This window comes from Notechis scutatus, chromosome 8, assembly GCF_049901735.1.
Source record: "Notechis scutatus isolate UNSWTSFEM ecotype Mainland chromosome 8, rNotScu1.2, whole genome shotgun sequence".
Lineage (NCBI taxonomy): Eukaryota > Metazoa > Chordata > Lepidosauria > Squamata > Elapidae > Notechis > Notechis scutatus.
The window spans coordinates 23529872-23554778 of NC_142016.1; the positions used below are offsets into that span (position 1 = coordinate 23529872).

The window sequence follows — 24907 nt, forward strand, 5'->3', positions numbered from 1 at the left end:
GTCCAAATCTCTTCTTAAAAACTTCCAGTGTTGGAGAATTAACAACTTCTGGAGGCAAGTCGTCCCACTGATTCATTGTTCTGTCAGGAAATTTCTCCTTAGCTTTAAGTTGGTTCTCTCCTTGATTACTATCCATTCTTTGCTTCTTGTCCTGCCTTCGGGTGCTTTGGAGAATAAGTTGACCCCCTTTTTTGTGGCAACCTCTCAAATACTCTTATTACTGCTATCGTGTTGCCCCTAGTTCTTTTCACTGGACTAGACAAACCCAGTTTGCAAGAAAACTTGGCTGGTCGGTCTTCCAATGCTTTGCAAGGAGAGGCAGAGGCTCCAAATATTTGCATGTTTTTGCATGCCCATTTCGTTTCTCGTGGCCCAAGGGACCAGAATATCACAATTTGGCTTTTAGGGGTGCAACCTTCCCCATCCAGATGCTTTCCCAGCATGTTGGACAGTCAGTCCTAAAGAACAAGCTGGCTGAGAGTGATGGGAGTTGTTGTCCTCCTAGATAAGTCCAGGATGAGGATAGCTTGCTTCGACTAAGGACCAGGCAAAGAGTGACGACTTTGCCCTGAGAACAGGATGCACTAGATCAGGGGTGTCCAACCTTGGCAACTTTAAGACTTGTGGACTTCAACTCCCAGAATTCCTCAGCCAGCAAAGCTGGCTGAGGAATTCTGGGAGCTGAAGTCCACAAGTCTTAAAGTTGCCAAGGTTGGACACCCTGCACTAGATAGATATTCCACACACACACCCAAAGGGGGGCTTACAAACCATCATTTTCTGGGGTGCAGTGAAAATAGGGTGGAAGTCCCATACTGCACGCGCGGTTGCAAAACTGAGAGCTGTTGCAACCAAATTGATGGGAGAGAAATTATTCCCTAAAGGCAAAACATATTTAGCCTGGATGCTCCTCCTAAGGAGGAGTCTAGAAATCGTCTTAAAGGGTTTCCATGGAAACCGTTGGGCGGCCGAAAGGATTTCTCAAGCCACGTCTCTATGGTTTCCGCGGGCGCCTCTGGCCCAGAAACTCACTGGTGGCCGCGCTGCACTTCGGGATAGCCACCTGACCTTGCGCCCGCTCTTCACGGCTGACCTTGTTCCTACAAGCCCGCCCCTTTCCAAGGCAAAGACCCGAGGGGCGCTCCAAGTTCCCTCTCCGCATGTAAAAAGCGACCAATGAAAATGCAAACCAATCGTCCGGGAGGAGCCCGATTTATTCCAACAATCTGCCCAATCGGCGGCGCGTGACGTCCCGGCAGCCAGCCAATAGGAATCCCTCTTTGAGGAAGGAAGCGGCGGGACCTCGGCGGAGGCCTTCAAACTCCATGAGGGCTGCATGGTCCCGGGGAAGAGGGGCGCGGCTGGAGGGAAATCTGGCCAATCGCGGCCAGGCCAGGCCGGACCAGGGCGGGGCCCAGAGCCTCACGGGCCAATGGCAAGCGGCGGAGGGGCGGGCCCGAGAGCAAGCGGGTTCAGGTGTCTCCCCGGCTCCAGCCCTCGTTGCCGCTGCTCCCGCTGCTGCCGCCGCGTGAGTGGGGAAGCCCGAGGAGGAGGGTCCGCGCGGGCTGGAGGAAGGCCCGGCCTGGACGGGGAAGGGAGGAGGAGCAGAGGAGGCCGGGCAGGGGCCGAGGGAGCCCGCGGGGACCAGGCGGAGCGGCGGGGAGAGGAAGCCAAAATGGGCCCCGGGGCGGGAAGGGAGCAGGGAGACCCTCCGGACAGCCGGGAAGGCCGAGCCGGGCGAGTCCCCCCTCCCCCCGCCCTGCAGCCGGGGAGGGTCAGCACCTGGCGGCCTTGGCTCGGAATCCGGCCCGGAGATCGGCTCCTTTTTTTTGGGGGGGGGGACCCCCCTGGCCATGCCTGCCTGCGCTTGGTCCGTGGAGCCCTTGGCTCGCCCGGGCGGAGGCTCCTCTTGTGGCGGCCCCTTGCGCAGGCCATTGTGGGAGCGGAGGGTGAAGACTTTTTGCTTTTGGAATGAATCGGATAGGAAGCTTCGTTTGGACCCAGAGGGTGTGATTGATAAGCCACCGGGTTGCGGGTGCAGCATCGGTCATGCAGAGCCCCGGAGGAAGCGCCAGTCCGTCAGGATAACACTGCTGGAAGGGACCTTGGAGGTCTTCTAGTCCAACCCCCTGCTCAAGCAGGAGACCCTAGATCAAATCCATCAATCAGAATAAAGCTGGAAGGGACCTTAGAGGTCTACTAGTCCATCCCCCTGCTCAAGCAGGAGACCCTAGATCAAATCCATCAATCAGAATAAAGCTGGAAGGGACCTTAGAGGTCTTCTAGTCCAACCCCTGCTCAAGCAGGAGACCCTACATCAAATCCAATCAGAATAAAGCTGGAAGGGACCTTAGAGGTCTACTAGTCCAACCCCTGCTCAAACGGGAGACCCTAGATCAAATCCATCAATCAGAATTAAAGCTGGAAGGGACCTTAGAGGTCTTCTAGTCCAACCCCCTGCTCAAGCAGGAGACCCTAGATCAAATCCATCAATCAGAATTAAAGCTGGAAGGGACCTTAGAGGTCTACTAGTCCAACCCCCTGCTCAAGCAGGAGACCCTCGCTTAGACTATTTCAATCAATCAGTCGATCAGGAAGTGGTCTTGTCCTGGGCTTTTTATCTGCCCCTCCAGTTCTGTGTTCGGTTCTCTGTGTTTTATGGTGCGTTTTATTTATTTAAATAAGATTCTGTTGGACGATTGTGGTGGGTTGGAAGCAAGTCTGGGACAAGCTGCCTCTCAGAGTCACTGGCGCATTTGGAAGCTTGGGCGAATCTCTTCGACATAGTAGCGTTTCAATGTTGGAGGGGCTGCCCCAAAGGAGAGGAGGGGGTCAAGCACCTGAAGGGAGGACAAGAAGCAAGGAATGGAGAGAAGCCACTTAGAACAGGGGTGTCAAACTGGTGGCCCATGGGCCAGATGTGTCACCTGCAGGCCACCCCCAGCTCCACGAAGGGGGAAAACTGTCACGAAATGTCACGTGACACAGCGAGTTTGACACCCGTGATTGAGAACTAAGGCAAAATTTCCTGACAATAAAAAGTTTTATCAGTTGAATGACTTACCTACAGAAGTTGTGGGTGCTCCGTCACTGGAGGATTTTTTAAGAAGAGAATGGACAGCCACTTGACTGGAATGTGGTATAGAATCTCCTAGTTGAGCAGGGGTTGGACTAGAAGACCTCCAAGGTCCCTTCCGACTGTTCTGTAAATCAAGGGTCTTCAAACTTGGTAAGTTTAAGACTTGTGGGCTTCAACTCCCAGAATTCCTGAGCTAACATGACTGGAGGAAGAATTCTGGGAGTTGAAGTCCACAAGTCTTAAAGCTGTAAAGGTTGAAGTCCCCTGCTGTAAATCATGAATAGGCTCCCAGTTTGATTTTTGCCCTTTGTTCCAGTTCTGCTTCTAGTGAGTAACTTCACAGAGTTATTTTCAGAGTCCACTCATGTTGATTAATTGTTATTACACACACAAACGCACACCTCTATTTAACCAGAAACAAAGATGAAGGAGCTAACGGCGGCTCTGGCATGAAGGATCTCAAACTCATAACTCAGATAAGTTAAGTTGATTTGACAGCCTTGCCCGAATTGGCGGCCATCGTTTCTTCTGAATGTACACTATAAGCACCTGGCACCTTTGCTGGGCTGATGCAAAATTGAGACCAGTGGCATTTTAGAAAGAGGGGGGCCTTTGCACGCGAGAGCAAAGAAAGGGACGGTGTAATTTCCTGACATTAAAAAGTTTTGTCAGTTGAATGACTTACCTACAGAAGTCTTGGGCGCGGCATCACTGGAGGTTTTTAAAAAGAGACTGGACAGCCACTTGACTGGAATGTGGTATAGGATCTCCTGCTTGAGAAGGGGGTTGGACTAGAACAGGGGCCTCCAACCTTGGCAACTTTAAGACTTGTGGACTTCAACTCCCAGAATTCCTCCTCCAGTCACGTTAGCTGAGGCATTCTGGGAGTTGAAGTCCACAAGTCTTAAAGCTGTCAAGTTTGAAGACCCCTGCAGTCTATACATTTATCACTCCATCCGTTTTAGTCACGTACAGTCCAGTCGTAATATTGCTTACAGCAGGGGGTCTTCAAACTTGACAGCTTTAAGACTTGTGGACTTCAACTCCCAGAATTCCTCCTCCAGGCACGTTAGCTCATGAATTCTGGGAGTTGAAGTCCACAAGTCTTAAACTTGCCAAGTTGGAAGACCCTTGTGATAGATGATAGATAGATAGATTGATTGATAGATAGGTAAATAGGTAGGTACGGGGATAGAGAGAGATAGATAGATAGATAGATAGATAGATAGATAGATAGATAGATAGATAGATAGATAGATAGAGATGATAGATAGATAGATAGATAGATAGATAGATAGATAGATAGATAGATAGATAGATAGATAGATAGATAGATAGATAGATAGATAGATAGAGATAGATAGGTAGAGATAGATGATAGATAGATAGATAGATCGATCAGGGGTCTTCAAACTTGACAGCTTTAAGACTTGTGGGCTTTCAACTCCCAGAATTCCTCCTCTTGTCACGTTAGCTCAGGAATTCTGGGAGTTGAAGTCCACAAGTCTTAAACTTGCCAAGTTGGAAGACGCTTGCCCTAAATCCTACAGAAATCCCAATTCTGTTAAGAACCTGCTAAATCAGAGGTCCGCAAACTCGGCAGCTTTAAGACTTGTGAGTTGAAGTCCATAAGTCTTAAAAGTTGCCAAGACTGGAGACCCTGACTCTCTTATTCTTGACATGCTTTCTGTTCTCCCAGCCGGTCTCTACTCCGTTGTTTTGCATGAAGCGTTTTAAAAAGGGCGGCGCTTGAGACCCTCATTGTGGAAAGCACAAAACAGTGGGCTCTTCTGAAGGCCTAAACCAGGGGGTGTCAAACTCAAGGCCTGGGGGGTGGGGGCAGCTTGGTAGTCCCCAACTCTGGGACCTTGGAGGTCTTCTAGTCCAACCCCCCTGCTCACGCAGGAGACCTTACACCAGGGGTGTCCAACCTTGGCAACTTTAAGCCTGGAGGACTTCAACTCCCAGAATTCCCCAGCCAGCTGGCTGGGGAATTCTGGGAGTTGAAGTCCTCCAGGCTTAAAGTTGCCAAGGTTGGACACCCCTGCCTTACACCATTCCAATCAATCGGTCAATCAGAATAGAGCTGGAAAGGGCATTTGAGGTCTTCTAGTCCAACCCAGGGGGTGTCAAACTCAACGCCCCGGAGGCTGGATCTCGCCCGTGGGGTGCTTAGATCTGGCCCGCAGGGCCGTCCTGGAAGCAGCAAAAACAGGACTCTGTGCAGCCCTCCCGAGCTCCGTTTTCCCTGGCAGAGGGTTGCAGGAGGCAGCCGCAGCCGAAAACGGAACTCGGGAGCCTGTTTTCGCTGGCAGAGAGCTCGGGCCGCCACAGTGATGTTGAGCTGGCCCTGCTCCCGCTGCCCCCACCCCAAAAGAGGTCAAACACAACCCTGATGCAGCCCTCCATGAAATCGAGGTTGACCCCCCCCACCCCGGCCTAAACCCTCTGCCCTGTAATAAGCAGCTCTTTTTCCTACACTCTAGTTCACACCATGGGCAACGTCCTGGCTGCCAGCTCTCCGGCCCCCCCTCCTACAGTGTCAGGGCCAGGTTCGGGCTTAGTATCAGTGCCGCCGGGTTTCACCATGCCTCCCGTCACCGGACTGGTTCCCCCTATGCAAGACCGCAGCGCGGAAGAAAAATGCGACCAGCTCCCCAACCCTGGCACTTTCGAGGAATGTCATCGGAAATGCAAAGGTAAATCACCTTGTTGTTGGCGTCGTGAAGCGCAACTGCTGCATCAGCCACAAGCTAAACTTACTTTATCCAGAGGCACGGACCTCTTATGAGCCAGGGTGGCGCAGTGCTCAGAATGCAGGCTACATCTGCTGGCTGCCTGCAATTTGGCCATTCGAATCGCACCAGGCTTAAGGTTGACTCAGTTTTCCAGCCTTCTGCGGTTGATAAAATGAGGACCCAGATTGTTGGGGGCAAGAGGCTGACTCTGTAAACCGCTTAGAGAGAGAGCTGTAAAGCACTGAGAAGCTGTATTGCTTCCTTCCTAAGTTCTATTTCTTCCTTCCTTCCTTCCTTCCTTCCTTCCTTTCCTTCCCTTCCCTTCCCTTCCCTTCCCTTCCTTTTTTCCTTCCTTCTTTCCTTTCCTTCCTTCCTTCCTTCCTTCCTTCCTTCCTTCCTTCCTTCCTTCCTTCCTTCCTTCCTTCCTTTCCTTTCCTTTCTTCTTTCCTTTCCTTTCCTTCTTTCTCTTTCTTTCCTTCCTTTCCTTCCCTTCCTTCCTTCTTCCTTCTTTCCTTTCCTTTCCCTTCCTTCTTTCCTTCTTCTTTCCTTCCTTTCCTTTCCTTCTTCCTTCTTCCTTCCTTCCTTTTCTTTCTTTCTTTCTTTCTTTCTTTTCTTTCTTTCTTTCTTTCTTTCTTTCTTCTTTCTCTTTCTTTCTTTCTCTTTCTTTCTTTCTTTCTTTCTTTCTTTCTTTCTTTCTTTCTTTCTTTCTTTCTTTCTTTCTTTCTTTCTCTTTCTTTCTTTCTTTCTTTCTTTCTTTTCTTTCTTTCTTTCTTTCTTTCTTTCTTCTTTCTCTTTCTTTCTTTCTCTTCTTTCTTTCTTTCTTTCTTTCTTTCTTTCTTCTTTCTTTCTTTCTTTCTTCTTTCTTCTTTCTTTCTTTCTTTCTTTCTTTCTTTCTTTCTTTCTTTCTTTCTTTCTTTCTTTCTTTCTTTCTTTCTTTCTTTCTTTCTTTCTTTCTTTCTTTCTTTCTTTCTTTCTTTCTTCTTTCTTTCTTTCTTTTCTTTCTTTCTTTCTTTCTTTCTTTTCTTTCTTTCTTTCTTTCTTTCTTTCTTTCTTTCCTTCCTTTTCTTTCTTTTCTCTTCTTTCTTTCTTTTCTTCTTTCTTTCTTTGGATGACATCCCCCGAAAATAAGACCTGGTGCCTTTTTTGGTGGCAAAAAAAAAACAACCATAGAAGACTGGATCTTATTTTCGGGGAAGCACGGTAATACCCAATTTTGTAGAAGAAAAGGGCTCCGCAGGAGAATAGCAACCCACCCCTCTTTGTTCCTTCTTTCCTTTGCAGAATTGTTTCCTATCCAAATGGAGGGGGTGAAATTAACGGTAAACAAAGGTCTCAGCAATCACTTTCAGGTAAGAGCATGACTGTGCCACTTCTGCGGCTTGGCCGATCAGTGATGGAGGGGTCAACCTGTAGCCCTCCAAATGTTCAGTTCTGCCCTCCCCTTCTGCTCCCCAGCGGCTTGGCAGATGTGGCAAGATCTGGAAGGGCGTGGCTCCCAGGGCCTGGAGGAAGGATTGAATTCCTTCCCTAGTTTCATTCAGCTTTTTGGGTGGTCTTGCTTTCCTCAAAATTGCCTGCATGCGATCAACCAATCCCTCATAAACGCAACAAAAACGCAGCATTCTTAAAGTGTCCTCAATACACCCTGGGGTTCCTAGCCCCTAATATTTCCCTTTCCTCTCGGCTTTTGTCCACAGCCTTCAACTCATTAGTCAACCAATAATATTTATTCCATCAAGGGCTAGCAAAATGGTTTAAAAGAACAAAAACAGAGCGAAGCAAACGAAGGCAATAATATATCACACACACACACACACCCCGGTTGGTATATTCATTCGTTCGTTCATTCACTCAATGCCAGTCGGTATATTGTTTTTATATCTTCTCAGCTCGGGCCAGCACAAGCAGGGGTGAGGGAGGATAGACTTGGGGAGTCCAACTCTGGGACCTTGGAGGTCTTCTAGTCCAACCCCCTGCTCAAGCAGGAGACCCTACACCAGTGGTGGCTAACCTTTTTGGGCTCCCGTGCCAAAAATTGTGCTTGGGCTTGCATGCTCACACTCGCGTGCCAGCACCGAGAAGGCAATGCATGCCCCCCCATGCCCCCTACACATGCGTGCGCAATCCCCACCCACCCATTCCGCGGGCCCCTTACTTGCACTGCGCCACACAGCTGATTTTTGGCCTCCCAGAGGCTTCAAAAGGCTTCTGCAGGCTGAAAACTAGCCCCGTTTCGTCATTTCTGGTATTTTCAGAAAAACAGGAAGTGACAAAACAAGCCTTGTTTTCGGCCTGCAAAGCCTGCAGAAAATCAGGTGAGGCGCACACCTGTGGCACGCGTGCCATAGGTTCGCCATAACGGCCCTACACCATTCCAATCAGTCGGTCGATCAGAATTGAGCTGGAAAGGACCTTGGTCTTCTAGAGCAGGGGTCCCCAACCACCGGTCCGTGGACCAGGACCGTCCGTGGAACAAGTCCTACCGGGCCGCTGGTTTGCTGGCGCCGCCATCTTTTTGATGAAAAAGTGCTTCCGGTGAGCTTTTCCGGTAGAAAGCTCACCGGAAGCACGTTTTCATCAAAAAGATGGCGGCGCTGCTTCAGTGAGCTTTTCCGGTAGAAAGCCATTTCTACCCGGAAAAGCTCACCGAAGCTGGTGTCGCCATCTTTTTGATGAAAAGTGCTTCCGGTGAGGTCACCGGAAGCACTTTTTCATCAAAAAGATGGCGGCGCCAGCTAATGCCGTGCCGGGTCGCGCCATAAAAAAGGTTGGGGATACCAGGCCGCGGCATAAAAAGGTTGGGGATCACTGAATTCTAGAGGGATGATGGGCTTGATAGTCCAACTCTGGAGGGCCATGCATTGCCCATTTCTGCTTTCAGGGTTCCACTTTTACATTGCACAACGGGGGAATAACGTGCCAGTGAGCTCCTGTGCATGTTTACTGGAAAAACCAATGAGTTTAGGGTGGCTTGACTCCCAAGTGAGTATTCGCACGTGGCCAGCGAGTTCAAAACAGAGGTGATGGCTTTCAGTCTGAGATAGTTCTCTTCTCCCCCCAAGTTTGATTTATTTGACCCCCTCACAGCTTTTTTTTTCCGGAAACAAAGTCGCAGAGGGATTGGTGAGCTCCGATGTAGACACGGCTGCGTCTCTGCGTTGACACGGCTGTGAGCAAATCGTATTTGTTTGTTTGTTTTTCCCCCAGTGTGTTTGTCCAGGGTCTTCACCGTCGTTCAGTTGGGGCGCATTGGCTTTTATTATATAAGCACGCTTCGTTCCAAGGATCTTGCTGTGTGATCACCTGGTGGTGTTCCTTACCTCGCCTTGGCTAACCCGGTAACGCATGTCTGCTTCGACACCTGCTCCTAGATGTCCGGTTCTGACCTGAAAGGTTTCCCCCTGTTTTCTTTCTTCAGGTCAACCATACGGTGGCGCTCAGCACAGTCGGGGACTCCAATTATCACTTCGGGGCGACGTATGTCGGGACGAAGCAGCTAAGCTCCACAGAGGTAGGCTTATATACCGTGTTTTTTGGGGGGTATAAGATGCTCCGGAACATAAGACGCACCTAGCTTTTGGGGAGGAAAACAAGGGGGGAAGAAAATTCTGCTTCTGCCTCCCAGCAATTTGCCTCCTTGCAACAAACAGCCTGTTTCAGCTTCAGCACAGCCTGATTAGCACAAGCAGCTGATTGTTGGTTGGATCGGCCTCCCCACAATCAGCTGTTTCAAGCTGCAGGACTGGGATTCTACCGGTTCGGACCGGTTCTATCGAACCGGTTGTTATGATCAGACATGATATTCTTCCGATTAAAATCGGAATTCCGATTTTTTTGGGAATCGCCCCCCCTTTCCCCCTCTTCTTCTCCTCCTTCCCCTCCCCTCGGAGGCCCCGAGTCAGGAGTTGCTACCACTGGCGCGGCTCTGCGTGGCTCCAGTTCCGCGTTGCCTCAGGAAGGAAAAGGCAAAAAGGAAGAGCCGCGGCGGCGCTTTGCAACGGCAGCAGAGGCTCCTGGTTTTGCCTTTCCCTTCCCGAGGCAACACGGGACTGGAGCCGTGTCGGCAGTAGCAACTCCTGACAGCCCCAGCCGGATACCTGAGCGGAGCCCAGGCGGTGCGAGCGGAGGCCGCTGAGCGGCAGGAAAAGGGAGCTGGGCAGCGATTTCTTGGCGCACAGTGGGGGGGTCTCTTTTGGCCGGCCCCGATTTTTTTTTCAGAGGGGAATATCATGCCTGTATGATTCTGTGCAGTTCAGGGAACTGGTAAATTGTGCCCCTGGCTGGCCCCCCCTCTCCACCTGCCCCTCCCCTCCCAGTCAGTCCTTTACGACGCATGCACGACATCACAGGCATGCCCGACATCGCTGACGGGTTCTCCCTCACCAAGTCACTCCTTAAGGTATTTCTTTTTCCCCCCCTCCCAACGATCAGCTGTTCCCACAATCAGCTGTGCTGGGATCCCCCTCCCTGTCTTACTGCTTCGCCCAGGAGGCTTCCCTGAGGCCCAGGAGGCAAAAAAATGGGGTGGGGTTTGCTGCAAAGAAGAAGCCACGCCCACCCCGTCACATGGCCACACCCACCTAGCCACGCCCACAGAACCGGTTGCTACAAAATTTGAATCCCAATCCCTGGGCTGTAGGGATTGCCGTGGCCTATTGCTGCCTCTGTGTGCCCTATTTTGGGCCTTCGCATCCCGTTTTCAGGCTCCGCATGCCCCATTTTCGGCCCATTCCAGGCAGCAGGGATTGGAACAGGCGGAAAATGGGGGGGGGGGGCACGGAGGCGGCAATAGGCGACAGCGATCCCTGCAGGCTGAAACAGCTGATCGTCGGGAGGCCGATCCAACCCGACCATCAGCTGTTTGTGCTAAATCGGGCTGTGCTGAAGCTGGAACAGGCTGTTTGCTGCGAGGAGGCAAACGGCTGGGAGGCAGAGGCGGAAGCGTGGGGGCCGGCAGGTGGACAGCGCTTGGGCAACATTCCCTGTTATAAGACCCACAGACATCTCCACCCACTTTTGTGGGTGGTAAAAGTTCATCTTATACTCCGAAAAAATACAGTAATACTTAATCAGGATGCGACTTACGCTAGTTTGATGCCTATTGAGTATCTTCGTTGGCTCGCTGTTTTCCCTTGTGCTAGCGTCTCTCTCTTTTTTTTTTCTTCCTTCCAGTCTGAGCTGTTCATTTTCAGCTTTCGGGTAGTTCTTCTCAGCCTGGGTCATATAAAGTGGGATCTTGAGGACTAGAAGACTGCCAAGGTCTCTTCCAACTTGGTTATTCAAATATGCTGCTTCTTTTTTCTCAGGCCTTCCCAGTGCTGGTGGGGGACATGGACAACAGCGGCAGCCTTAATGCACAGATTATCCACCAGCTCACAAATAAAATTCGGTCAAAAGTGGCTTTTCAGGTACGTGTCCTTCGGACCGACACCGATCTCTTCTTTCCCGTAAAATTTAACCACGATAGTTTCTTCCAGACTAGCTCAATAGCCATGCTTCGCTACGAAACTATGTGGTAGGGCTTAGTTTTTGGGGAGGAAAATAAGGGGGAAAAACTCTGCCTCTGCCTACCAGCATCCATCGGTATTCATCTGGCCAGCGTCCTGTCAATGTGTGAGAGAATTGAGGGCTGTTTGGAAACTGAAACAGTATTTGTTTTGTGAGCAAGGAGACAGCGAGGAGCCTGGGCGTGGCTTAGCTCAACTGTTCTGCACTAAAGTTGCTTGGTGCTGTGAAACTGAAACAGAAACTTCTCTCCTATGCTTGTGTTTTGCATTTGGAACAGATTTCTTTCCAGGTGGGGAGGGGGAGTAGAACTCCTTAGCATCAGAGCGTGTTAATAATAATAATATAGGAAATGTTAATGCTCTGGATGGTCATTTTGAAAAATCCTTTCTTAGTGAGCCCCTAGAAGCCAAGAGGAACATATGTGCCAAATTTCAAGTTTGTAGGCTTTACGGTTCTGGCGATTTTGTGATGATGCGTGAGTGGCATTTTGCTTTTATATATATATATATATAGATATAGATATAGATATAGATATATATGCTGACTTAACATGGAATCCGTCCCTTCTAAGCCAAAGGGATTGTTCCCCAGGATTGTGTATTGTGTTGTAGACAGGTGCCACCTTCCATTTCCGAAGTACCTGCAGGAAACACCTGTACATTTGTCATTGTGTCCAATTGTTTATTGCAAGCATCTAATTGGCTCCCCCTGCTGGTCAATCTTTGAGCATCGCAAATAAAAGCATGCTTAACATTTATTTGGAGTTTGTATATGGATACCTGGTATTTGCATTCTCTTTGCCTTTTATTATTACGGTCACATTTTAATGGCCCTTTATAGGTAGGTAGGTAGGTAGGTAGGTAGGTAGGTAGATAGATAGATAGATAGATAGATAGATAGATAGATAGATAGATGATAGATAGATGTTTGCCACTTTGAATATTTCCCTGAATGAAAACTAGCTATGAATCCTACTAAATTTTTAGATTGTTAGATTGAGCTAAATATGTCAATTTTTTTAAATTTCTGTAGCTGCAAACTCTGCATACCTCTTAAATTGGAGGTGAGTAGCAATTTTTTGGCAGGGCTTTTTTGGCCCAAGCTGTATTATTGGAACCATTGAGTTTCTATCAGCTGTGATCTCCATTCCTTGGCAAGGGAGGGGGGATATTTTAATACAGTGGAGCCCTTTGCTAGAACCCTGATTGCAACAAGCTTGAAAACACTAGACCAGGATTAAAATGTGAGGCCCTTGGTGCTCTCTGGGCTTGCCCTGTCCATCTTGGTAGGAGTTTTCCTTGATTAGGCGGTTGTGCACTGTTTGATTATTTGAGTTGGTGGTTCCTTGATTGGATCATTGTTTCCTGCTTGATTGATGTTAATCTTGATATTAATCTTTGCTTATCTGGGGAATCGATTGATAGTAAGGAGGTGCTTTGGTCTTTTCGTTTCCTTTTGGGCTTTTTGATTGTTTTTTTTTTTGAAGGTGTGGGTGTGGTTTACAAAAAAAAACCAACAGTCAAGCAGTAAACTACCTCAGTCAAGGAACTACCAAACCCCAACTCCCTTCTAGTACTGATGATGTTACCTAGTTGGGCCCCGAAACATCTCTAAGAAAATAACCGAGCTCAGAGAGCACCAAGGACCCCACAGTCATCGTCCTCCTCCTCCTCCTCACCACCACCACAAACCCCACTACCATCTAAGCCAGGGTGGGCAACCACGGTCCGCGGGCCACACCCGGCCCGCTGGTCTGTCCAATCCGGCCCGCCCCTGAAAAAAAATTGCTGTGCGTGGCGTATTGCCCTGTGCCGTGTGGCCCCCAAAGCTGCAAAACAGTGCGGAGCGCTCTCGGGTAGGAAAGAAAGAACTTTGCAAAGGCCTCGGCTGGGAGTTCGAAATCACCTTTGAGTGTGACCTCTCCGAAGGTGAGTCCCCGCCGATCCCCTTTTTTTTCCCGGGCTTCCAGGCTTAAACTTTGCAAAGGCAAAGTTTGCAGGCTGGAGCATCTTCCCGCCGAGGAGTGGGAAGGGTTCCGCCCGGCGGGCAGGCGGGCTGCTTGGAGCGGGCTGCTTGGAGCCACCTAAAGCTAGGCCGCTGCTGGTGGAGCCTTGCCCTGCCTTGGTGCCCCGCTTTCCGGCTCGGCGGTCCTGCTCGGGCGGCACTTTAAAGCCTGCTCCCAGCACCGAGCAACTTCCCAGCAACTTTTGGCTTCCTTTAACTTGCAGGTGCTCGCGCCTGGCCCCGAGCCGCGCTCCGGGTTTCCCCTCCGCCGCGCGGCTCGGGGCCAGGCACGGCGCCTGCGAGTTAAAAGGAAGCCAAAAGTTGCTGGAAGTTGCTCGGGTGCTGGGAGCAGGCTTTTAAGAGCTGCGCCCAAGGAGCAACTGGCGGCCGGAGCGGGGGAAATGCAGGCGAAAGCCCCCACACACACACACCTCGGCAAGCGGTTTGCAGGGTTAGCCAGCAGTTTCTCGCAAGAGACTGAAGGCCAGTCTGCTCCCCCAATTAGATGTTGGTTCAAGAGGGAGGGTCAGCCCTGCTGATGTATATGTATCGTATCTTGTGCTGACCCGGCCCGTCTGTCAAATTTTAAAAGTCAATGCAGCCCCGAGCCAAAAAGTTTGCCCACCCCTGATCTAAGCACTGATTAGGTTACCTAATTGGGTCCCGAAACGTCTCTAAGAAAACAACCAAGCTCAGAGAGCACCAAGGACCCCACAGTCGTCGTCCTCCTCCTCCTCCTCCTCCTCCTCCTCCTCCTCCTCCTCCTCCTCCTCCTCACCACAAACCCCACTACCATCTAAGCACTGATGATGATACCTAGTTGGGTCCCAAAACGTCTCTAAGAAAACAACCAAGCTCAGAGAGCACCAAGGACCCCACAGTCGTCGTCGTCCTCCTCCTCCTCCTCCTCCTCCTCCTCCTCCTCCTCCTCCTCCTCCTCCTCCTCCTCACCACAAACCCCACTACCTTCTAAGCACTGATGAGGTTACCTAGTTGGGTGATAAAACGTTTGCAATAAAACGTCCAAGCTCAGAGAGCACCAAGGACCCCACAGTCCTCCTCCTCCTCCTCCTCTCCATAAACCCCACTCTCTTCTAGCACTGATGACGATACCTGGTTGAGTCCCGAAACGTCTCTAAGAAAACAACCCAACTCAGAGACTACCAAGGATCCTACCGCTTAACCCCGAGCTACAAAATATTCTTTCCTGTTAAGTATTGAAATGCAGGACAGGTCTTCTTTGCTTACCCTCTCCAGACGCAGCAGGCCAAATTTGTGAACTGGCAGGTGGACAGCGAATTCCGAGGTACAGATTTCACCGCTGCCGTCACACTAGGGAACCCCGATATTTTAGTAGGCTCAGGTGAGCAACTCCCGTCCTCTTGATTCCTTTTCTTGCTATTGCCTTCTTACTTGGCCTGGCCCGTAGATTCAGTCCCTGACCTTTTCTGGCAGGGCTGCCCAGTATGGGGGGACGGGGGAAACCAAGAAAGCCCCCCAGGGAATGGTGTTAAAACAGCCCCCTCCCTCCCCATCTGCATTCCACAGGCATCCTAGTGGCACATTACCTGCAGAGTATCACGCCGTGCCTGGCGCTGGGCGGGGAGCTGGTGTACCATCGACGAGCAGGGGAAGAGGGGACCGTCATGTCATTAGCTGGAAAGTACACAGGTACCAACGAGAGGTGGTTTTTTTTTGGTGTTTGCCTGAACCCAGGTATTGGTGGACTTTGGGAGGGTTCAGTCCAGCCTGGATACGTTGGTGGTTTAGTGGGAAAGTGGAACTTGGCAGCCGGATCAATGGACTAGAACAGGAGTCCCCAAACTTGGCCACTTTTAAGACTGGTGGACTTCAACTTCCCAGAATTCCCCCTCCTGTCCCATCAGCTGGGGAATTTTGGGAGTTGAAGTCCACCAGTCTTAAGCTTGCCAAGTTGGAAGACGCTTGCCCTAAATCTTACAGAAATACCAATTCTGTAAAGAACCTGCTAGATCAGAGGTTCCCCAAACTTGGCCACTTTTAGCACTTGTGGACTTCAACTCCCAGAATTCTCCAGCCAGCTATGCTGGGAGTTGAACTCCACAAGTCTTAAAGTGGCCGAGTTTGGGGACTACTGCTTTAGAGGGTCTACAGGAGGACCCCAAAACTCAAAAGGCTACAGAAAAGAGAGTGTGTCTCTCATCACTCCTAGGCCTGCTGTCCGGAGTGGGTGATGGGTGCTGTAGTTCGAGCAGACTTAGAGCTCCACCCAAGAAATACGGTGCATAGCACCCTAAAACGTGAGCGTTGGTTATGAGCCTAGCTATGGAGGAGAGCCCAAAGCCGGCTCTTCAGCTCTGCAGGGCCAGCCCTTCCACTAAGCAGCTTGAGCTCCGTCTTACAACTTTTCTTGCCACGGTTCTTTAAGTGAATCCCTGCAGTTGTGAAGTTAGTCGCATGCTTATTAAGTGAATTTGGGTTCCCCATTGACTTGGTCTGTCAGAAAGTCACAGGAGGAGGAGGAGAAAGGGAGATGGGATGAAGGAAGGAAGGAAGGAAGGAAGGAAGGAAGGAAGGAAGGAAGGAAGGAAGGAAGGAAAGGAAGGAAGGAAGGAAGGAAGGAAGGAAGGAAGGAAGGAAGGAAGGAAGGAAGGAAGGAAGGAAGAAGGTGAAAAGGGAGGGAGGGAGGGAAGGAAGGTGAAAAGGAAGGAAGGAAGAAGAAAGGAAGAGAGGGAGGGAGGAGAAAAGGAAGGAAGAAAAAGAGGGAAAGAAGGTGAAAAGAAGGAAGGAAAAAGGAAGGGAGGGAAGGAAGGAAGGAAGAAGGTGAAAAGGAAGAGGCGGGAAGGAAGGGAAAAGAAAAGGGAAGGAAGGAAGAAGGTAAAAAGAAGAGAGGGAGGGAAGGAAGGAAGGTGAAAAGGAAGAGGGGGGAAGGAAGGAAGAAGGTGAAAAGGGAAGGAGGGAGGGAGGGAAGGAAGAAGGTGAAAAGGAAGGAAGGGAAAAGAGAAAAGGAAGGAAAAGAAAAGGGAAGGAAGGAAGAAGGTGAAAAGGAAGAGAGGGAGGGAGGGAAGGGGAGGAAGGGAAGGAAGGAAGGAGAAAAGGAAGGGAGGGAGGAAGGGAAGGAAGGAGCTATGCTGGCTGGAGAATTCTGGGAGTTGAAGTCCACAAGTCTTAAAAGTTGCCAGGTTTGGAGACCCCCCTGGTCTAGAGCAACTTGCCCGGCCAAGTTGGGCAAATTCAGGCAGATCTTGGTCCTCCAAGGAAAACCTTTCCCATCCTCCACAGCACCAAACTGGATCGCGACGCTGACAGTAGGACAGGCTGGAGCCCATGCCACATATTACCACAAAGCCAGCGACCAGGTGAGTGGCTTTTGGGAGCCGACGTGCAGAACGAGGTGGAGTCCCGCTCTTTAAAGCAGCTGCGTCCTTCTCCCCTGGGGATTGCAGAATGGAACGATCTCAGGATAAGGTGCAGCTTGCTTTTAAAAGAGCTGTAGGAAGTGGGGTGGGGAGTGGGGATAGTGTACAAAAAAGGAGGAAAAAGTGATCAATTAAATGTAATGTTTGGCACTCCGGTGTCCTAATCAATCCATTTCCTAGTACAGATTCATCTGTAAGAGCCGTGGTGGCGCAGTAGTTAGAATGCAGTACTTCAGGCTAACTCTGCTGACTGCCAACAGTTCGATTTTCACCGGCTCAGGGTTAACTCAGCCTTCCAGCCTTCTGAAGTCGGTCAAATGAGGACCCAGATTGTTGGGGGCAGTTATGCTAACTCTCTAAACCACTTAGAGAGGGCTGTAGTTGTTTTGGCATGCAGTGCCCTATAGCAGGGGTGTCAAACTGGATTTCCTTGAGGGCCACATTAGGGTTGTGTTTGATATTGGAGGGGGGCCCAGGGGGCGTGGCGAGCTTGACGTCACTCGTATCGGGGCGCCCATGGTGGTTTGAGCACTCGGCCAGCAAATACGGGCTCCCAAGCTCCATTTCAGCTGCAATGGCCTCCTGCAACCCCTCTGCCAGCGAAAACAGAGTTCGAGGGGGCCACGGGTGGCACTCCCAAGCTCCGTGTCGGGACTCCGACAAATCCACCCCCATTCAAATCATAAGTCTCTAGCCGCATCTCTCAGAGAAAATAAAATTGATTTATTAGGAGTGGCCATGTTGGCATTACCTGGGTGCAGACGACACTAAAATACATCATTCATTTCCCCCTTGACCCTGGTCTTCCCCCCACCCCCCGCCTGGATGTATATTCTCCAATGGGACACTTCCATAGCCAAGAGTCATCAATCATGCTCTCCAGTAATAATCTTGCGTGCCCTCAGCTTCGGCTGCCAAGGCGGTTATCTGAGGCATTTAAGGAATGCACTGCTTTTCTCCCACTCCCTTTCTGCTGGCAGCTAAAAAGATCAAAGAAGTATCTTTTTAGTTGACATTCCGTTTTCATTGGCAGAGACATTGCGAGCTGGTCCTTCACTGTGTCCAGGGCGGGCCAGATCTAAGCACCCCACGAGCCTTGAGTTTGACACTCCCACCCTATCGTATCGTGGTTTCCCTTCCTTCCAGGGCTCCAGTAACCTGTAATTGAAACTCAGCAGAGGGTGTATTTTGGGGGTTGGATGGGGCAGGGCTGCAGTGGGGCCCAAAGCGCCGCGGATGGACCCGGCTCTCACGTCTTCTCCGTGGTCCGGCTTTCCAGTTGCAGGTGGGTGTGGAATTCGAAGCCAGCAGCCGCATGCAAGACACCAGCGCAACCTTTGGATACCAGCTGGATCTCCCCAAAGCCAACCTCCTTTTCAGAGGTATGGAACTCGGTGGGATGGGTTTATTCGGGCGGGGTGTGCGTGTTTTGTCCCTTCAGTGAAATGAAACACAACGATGACTGCAGGCAGTCCTCAGCTTACGACCGTTTGTTTTGTGGCTGTTCCAAGTTAACGATGGCCCCGGCCGAAGGGGCTTTTACCACCCGGTCCTTGCGCTTAGGATGGCCACGGTTCACGTGATCAAAAAATCCGGGCAACCGGCTCACTTTTAACAACGGTCAGGCTGGGCTATTGGAGAGAGGGGAGACCCTTAAAAGAAACGCCCACGCCCAGCGCACATTTGTCTGTCTGTCTGTCTGTCTGTCCGTCCATCCCTCTATCTCTGTCTTTCTATCTGCCCACCTCTCCATTCATCCATTGATCTCTTTCTGTTTATCCATCTCTGTCCGTCTCCTATCTGACTATCCCTTTAGGCATCCAGTCAGCCATCCCTGTCTGTCCGTCCGTCCGTCCGTCCATCCGTTTATCCTCCTATCTGTTTTTCTGTCTGTCTATCCATCTGCCCCCTCTCTCTCTCTCTCTCTGCCTAGCCATTGATCCGATTCCTCTCTCTCTCGTCTCCAGGCTCCATCGACAGCAACTGGATCGTGGGGGCGGTCTTGGAAAAGAAGCTGATTCCGTTGCCCCTCACGCTAGCGATGGGCGCCTTCCTGAATCACCGCAAGAACAAATTCCAGTGCGGCTTTGGCCTGACCATTGGTTAAACTGCCCTTCTCCTTCTCCCTCCTTCCTCCTCTTCCTCCTCCTCTTCTTCAGTGCAGTGCGTGGCCCCGTTGTCCTCCCGCCCTGCACCCTTGTCTGGCCAGAGGTAGCTGTTGGTGTGTGTGTGGGGGGGAGCAGGAAGGGGAAAATGGTCTGGGGGTGGAGAGCAGGAAGGATGCCTTCTGCCTCCCACCCATAAGGAGGGGTTGGCGGTTCTCGGAGGAGCTGGAGGATGGGAGGGGGGAGGATTTGGCCCAATATACGGTTCACAAGGTCCTCCGGGCAACGCTTTGCCGCCTCCTGCCACCAGGGGGTGCTCTAGCATCGGGAATGGGGAAAGGCCTCCTTTCCCAAGGATGCCAGGGGGCTGTGGGGAGCTTAGCCCCCTCCCCGTCCCACCCATCAACCTTCCCCCCCCCCCCATATTTCCCATTTCCTCCCGTTTTATTTCCCCCTCCATCCATCCAAGGAAGGAGAGAGAGCCAAACTTTTGACGGTTTTCCAAAGAGAAAAATCCATAGGACCTGCATTTTGGGTTTTTTAAACTTCCGTTCCCACTCTATCGAACTTTCCCTTGTTTTTGTTTATGGGGGAATGTGGGGTTTTTTGGGGGGTGGGTGGGGGTTCTCGCTTCCCTCATGGGTTTGCCAAAAGATTAGCGGCAATCGTGGTTCTGTCGGGCCTGTTTTGGGGGCGCCCGGTTGCACCCTCCTTCCCTCTCTTCCTGCTGGGTTTGCCAAAAGGTAAAATGGCAGTTGTGGTTTTATCAGGCCTGTTTTGGGGGCACCCTTCCTTCCTTCCTTCCTTTCCCTTCTTTCCTCCCTTCTTCCCTCCCTCCCTTCCTTCCTTGCCTCTTCAAAATCCTCCCTCCTTCCCTCCTTTCTTTTGGGTTTACCAAAAGGTAAACGGCAATCGTGGTTTTTATCAGGCCTGTTTTGGTGCCTTCCTTCCTTCCTTCCTTCCTTCCTTCCTTCCTTCCTTCCTTCCTTCCTTCCTTCCTTCCTTCCTTCCTTCCTTCCTTCCTTCCTTCCTTCCTAAGCCAAGATTTCCTCCCTCCCTCCCTCCCTCCCTTCCTTCCCCCCCCTCTTCAAAACCCTCCTTCCTCCCTCCTTCCTGTTGGGTTTGCCAAAAGGTAAACGTCAATCGTGGTTTTATCAGGCCCGTTTCCCCCCCCCGCACCCCTCCCCAAATCCTTCCTCCCCCCGCCGCCTGGGCCCTCAAGTTCTGCAGGAGCTGCCGTTGTCTCTGCCCGTGTTTGCTGGATGTACGAAAACAGTGTTTCTCCGACCTCCCCCCCGAACACAGACGCCCCTCTTCCGTTGGAGCCTCCGTCCTGCGCATGAAAAAGAGCTTTCAGGGACCATCGGAGCAAGAGAGAGAGAGAGAGAGAGAAAGAGAGAGCTGCCTCGCCTGCTGACACTCCCAGGCCCTACGGAGTTTGGCGGGGGGCCTGAGATGCCTCCACCGGCCTTCCCTCCCGCCACCAGAGACTGCGTGTAAATCATGTTTATAAGTTATGGGGGAGGGGGAGGGGGGGGCAAAAACAAAAAAAGAGGATCTTTTACAAATGGAAAACAAAGCAACCTCAAAAGAGGAGCGGCTGCCCTCCTCTGCAAAGTTCAGAATAGCTGGTTTCAATAAAGCCCGTCTAACAACACTTCCCGTCTGGTCTGGTCCTTCCCTCAAGTCTTTCCCAGGATGAGAAGAACGTTTTGAACTTTCTTAAGGCAGCGGGAGCTCTAAAGCTCTTCCAAAGAGGGGAGGGGGCAACCCAGTGATCCTCTGGGCCATGACGTCAACCCTCTGGAGCGCCGTCCTGTCTGCCCCTGTGAAATCGGCAAACCAGACAGAGGTGCAGTAAGTTAAGATATACTCTCTATGGTGCAGCGGTAGAAGGTCACCAGCACTTTTTCATTCAGTTGTTGTTTTCTGAGAAACCTCAGGTAGTCTAATCTCTGCTGGGCCCTTTTGACCAGGGCTGCAATGTGAGCCCCCCCAGGTCAGGTCCTCTTTTAGGGTAACACCCAGAAACTTAAAACTGGCCACTTTCTCCACTCGGTCTCCACTGATAAGCAAGGGCTGGAGGTCTGATCTGTTCCTTCCATAGTCCACTATAAGCTCCTTGGTCTTATTGGTGTTGAGGACCAAGTTATTGTCTCCACACCACGAAAGCAACCGTTGGTCCACCTCATCTCGGTAGGCAGACTCATTCCAACCCCCCACCCCCCCCGAGATGAGTCCCACCACTGTTGTATCATCTGCAAATTTAGCAGTAATATTACTAGCGTGAGTGGGAAGGCAGTCATGCACATAAAGAATATAGGGTAAGGAAAAATTACCATAAGAGTAATTTTGCAAAAGGCAACTGGACTTTTCTTGTGGGTTTTTTTCACCTTTTAATAAAAGTTTATTTTTTTTATTTTTTACACCTCTCTTCACGTGAGCAACGTGGTTCCAGATTACAACATTTATGCATAGTCATAATTACATTTTCAACTTTCTTGATAAACATCACACCAAGTCATTATTCATTCCACTAATCTTTAGATGAGTTTCCATTTCATATTTCAATTCATTAGTTCAATATCAGTACCATTTCATCCTCATATATATTTTCAATTCTTTATCCCGTATTATTTCCATTTTCTGCTTACCACCTGTTTTATTTTACACTATACATCATTATCATCCTTAGCTTTCTCTAGACCAGTATATAATAAACGATCTAAAAAGAGTAAAAATAAAATGAAATTAATATAATTAGGATCCACATGGTATATCCCCCAATCTACATTATATCTTATATTTATTAACCATTTCATATTTTTTCTTTATTTTTCTTTATTTTCACTTAGCCAAGATTTACCTATATAATTTTAGTAAATTTTCATTCTCCTACTTTTAATCATAATAAAATACTTTCATTTTAAATACTTTGTATTCCAATATAATCCCTTTTTTTTCACCTTGAAGACGTTTTGCTTCTCATCCAAGAAGCTTCTTCAGTTCTTTTTTTAAAAATTTTTTATTTTTATAACAAAAACCATCTTTCAGTTATATAGTGTGTCGGTTGGGTACATATATCTTGTGCATATAATAATATTGACATACATTTCTTATTGAGTTTACATTCACATTGTATTATAGTCCACATTATACATCCTCTTAAATCATGATTACATTGTCATTAAGTTTTTATTTCAATTTCAAACTGTCCTTTAAAGCAAATCCCAAATCTTACTAAATTATTATATTAAAGCTTAATTCAAAAATAATCAATTTTAATATATATTAATATGATATCCTTTAATTTCTTACTCTATTTTCTAGCCATCCATCAGAATAACTCCCAAATCTTATAATACTCCTTTTCTTCTTGTTCTCTAATTGCTAATATTAATCTACTCATTTCTGCACCTTCCATTATTTTGAAGCTTCTTCACTTCTGAGGGAACTTCTGACTGACCTGATTTCTTCCCTCAGAACTGAAGAAGCTTCTCGGATGAGAAGCAAAACATCTTCGAGAGAGAAAAAAACCCAAAAATCTAGTTGCCTTTTGAAAAAAAAGCTCCTTCGGGCTAAGCTTTCTGGAACCCCGTGAAGATGGATGAACACCCCAAGTCCTATGCTTGACACACACATCCCAAAAAAAGAATTCCCTGTTCAAATTTGACAGAATAGTAGCAAGTGAGAAAGAACGATGTGGGGTTAAAGGCCAACTCTGGGTTGGCTTGTCTTCAGATCCCACCGAAAACAAACCCTGGTTTAATTCCTGGCTTAGATGGTATCAAAGATTGGGAAGAAACAGTCAATTGGAGCTGAGTTTGAAGGGCATCTTTTCAAGCAGGCCATCAATTTATATTCCGGAGTGGATAACTGGATCTCTTTATTTCATTATCCTTGGTTGGACTGGTGAAATAATATAATAATATTGCCCTCCCAACTCACTTTCAAAATGTTTAAAACTCAATCAAAGGTAGAGTGTTAAACTTCAGATGGAAGCCATCCAGGTGATAAGCTAAGTAAATAAAGGTTATTGTGATCCAAGAGACAGGTCAAAATCCCAGTGGCCCAGAGTGATTGTGTGTCAATGATTGTACAATGTCTTAGGTACACATCTTGTGCCTAAGTTCAACAAAGCCTGCAACGCTTGGTTGGCTTCAGCCCTTGAAGCTACAACACTGCAAACACGTGTTGAATGAAGGCAAGTTAATCTGGTTAATTTAAGGATCAGGCATCCCGAAAACGGACTAATCCTATTAGTACTAACCAGTGGGTTGGAGTAACCCTCTAGTGAAGCTTCTCTAGAGAGAACCAACCTGTAATTTTAAGGAGAAACTTCCTAACAGAACAATTAATCAGTGGAACAGCTTGCCACCAGAAGTTGTGGGTGCGCATTTCTAGATCAGTCCAAAGATCACTAAATGAACTGTTGTTAAATTGAGGACTATTTGTACCTAATTGGATTGAGCAAGGACCTGGTCCTAAGGTATGAGTGGTGGGTTTTATTGATAGGTGGCATCAATGCATCCTTTGAGGGCAGTTCTTGACTAACGTCCATTTAGCGAGGTCTGAAGTTACAACATCACTGAAAAAAGGGCCATTTTCCACACTTAATGACCGTTGCAACACACATACACACACATGGTCACGTGATTGAAATTTAGACGCAACCGACTCGTATTTATGACGGTGGCCATGTCCCAGGGGGTCACATGAAACCCCTTCCCCTTTTGCAGTGGACAAGCAAAGTCAACGGGGAAAGCCCGATTCACTTAACAACCCTATGACTCACTTAGCAACTGCAGTGATTCACTTAACAACCGGGGCAAGAAAGGGGATAAAATGGGGCAAAACACACTGAACTCCTGTCTCACTTAGCGACATAAATTTTGGGCTTCCTTGTGGCAGGAACTTGAGGCCTGCTACCTGTACTTTTGGACAAAACCCTTTTTGCTATCCTATTTACAAATCTCTGCAAGGCTGATAAGATCTGTTTGCCAAGATGGCACAGAGTTGAATAACCTCTGGAGAGTTTCTATCTTGAAACTGTTGTTTCTTTCTCTTTTTTCCCCCCTGCTTCCTGTTTTCTTCATATTTCTTCTTCCGGCAGAGCAGAAGGAACTATAAATGCTTTACAGGAGCTTAAAGCAGCGGTCCTCGAACTTGGCAACTTTAAGACTTGTAGTCTCCCAGAATTCTCCAGCCAGCCATGTCTGTTTCTTTTTCTCCTATCTCCCAAAGAGGAGAGATTGCAGAGGAAGGGATTGCAAGAGAGTAAGCTCTGCTGGCTGGAGAATTCTGGGAGTTGGAGTCCACAAGTCTTAAAAGTTTGAGGACCCCTGGCCTAGAGAATCAGAATAGCAGGTGAAGGTTTTTTGGCTCCTCAGAAAAACTTGAACTTGCCCAAAGGGAGTACAGGGGGTCCTCGACTTACAACCACAACTGAGCCCAAAAATGTTTGCTGCTGCTGTTAAGCAAGATATTTCTTAAGGGAGCTTTGTGCCCCCCCTCCCCATTTTACTATCTTTCCTGTCCCTGTCGTTAAAGTGAATTGCCACAGCTGTTAAGTGAATCAGACGGTCATTAAGCGAATCTGGCTCCCCCCCCCCCCTTGACTTGGCTTGTTGGAAAGTTGCAAAAGGAAATCGCGTGACCCTGGGGGCACTGCAACGGTCATAAAGAGGAGTGTGTTGTCAAGTGCCTGAATTTCCAGATACAGGGATTTCATCAGTGCTAGAAGAGAATGGGTTTTGCTTTGATACTAGTATATAAAACGAGAGCAAATCCTGCTCTCTTCTAGCACTGATAATGTTACATAGTTGGGTGATGAAAGGTCTGCTGGAACACAACCAAGTTCAGAGAGCACAAAGGACCTCACAATCATCTTCCTCCTCTTCCTGCTCCTCCTCTTCCTCCTCCTCCTCTTCTTCCTCCTCCTCCTCTACCTCCTCCTCCCTGTAAGCCTCTCTCCCTTCTGGCACTGATGATGTTCCCTAGTTGGCTTATGAAAGGTCTGTGGGAACACAACCCAGCTCAGAGAGCACCTCACAGCCATCTTCCTCCTCCTCCTCC

At 49.1% G+C, this 24907-nt stretch overlaps 1 protein-coding gene across 1 annotated transcript; it reads left to right on the forward strand.

Moving 5' to 3' along the window:
* Positions 1 to 1351: 1351 nt before the first annotated feature.
* On the forward strand, positions 1352 to 20364 carry TOMM40 (translocase of outer mitochondrial membrane 40). The gene is made up of 10 exons (XM_087971169.1): positions 1352 to 1528; positions 5566 to 5778; positions 7099 to 7166; positions 9236 to 9328; positions 11124 to 11225; positions 14587 to 14692; positions 14878 to 15000; positions 16591 to 16667; positions 18007 to 18109; positions 18695 to 20364. The coding sequence occupies exons 2-10, from the start codon at positions 5574 to 5576 to the stop codon at positions 18832 to 18834; spliced, it is 1017 nt and encodes a 338-aa protein (XP_087827295.1). The 5' UTR covers positions 1352 to 1528; positions 5566 to 5573; the 3' UTR covers positions 18835 to 20364.
* The last annotated feature ends 4543 nt before the right edge of the window (positions 20365 to 24907 follow it).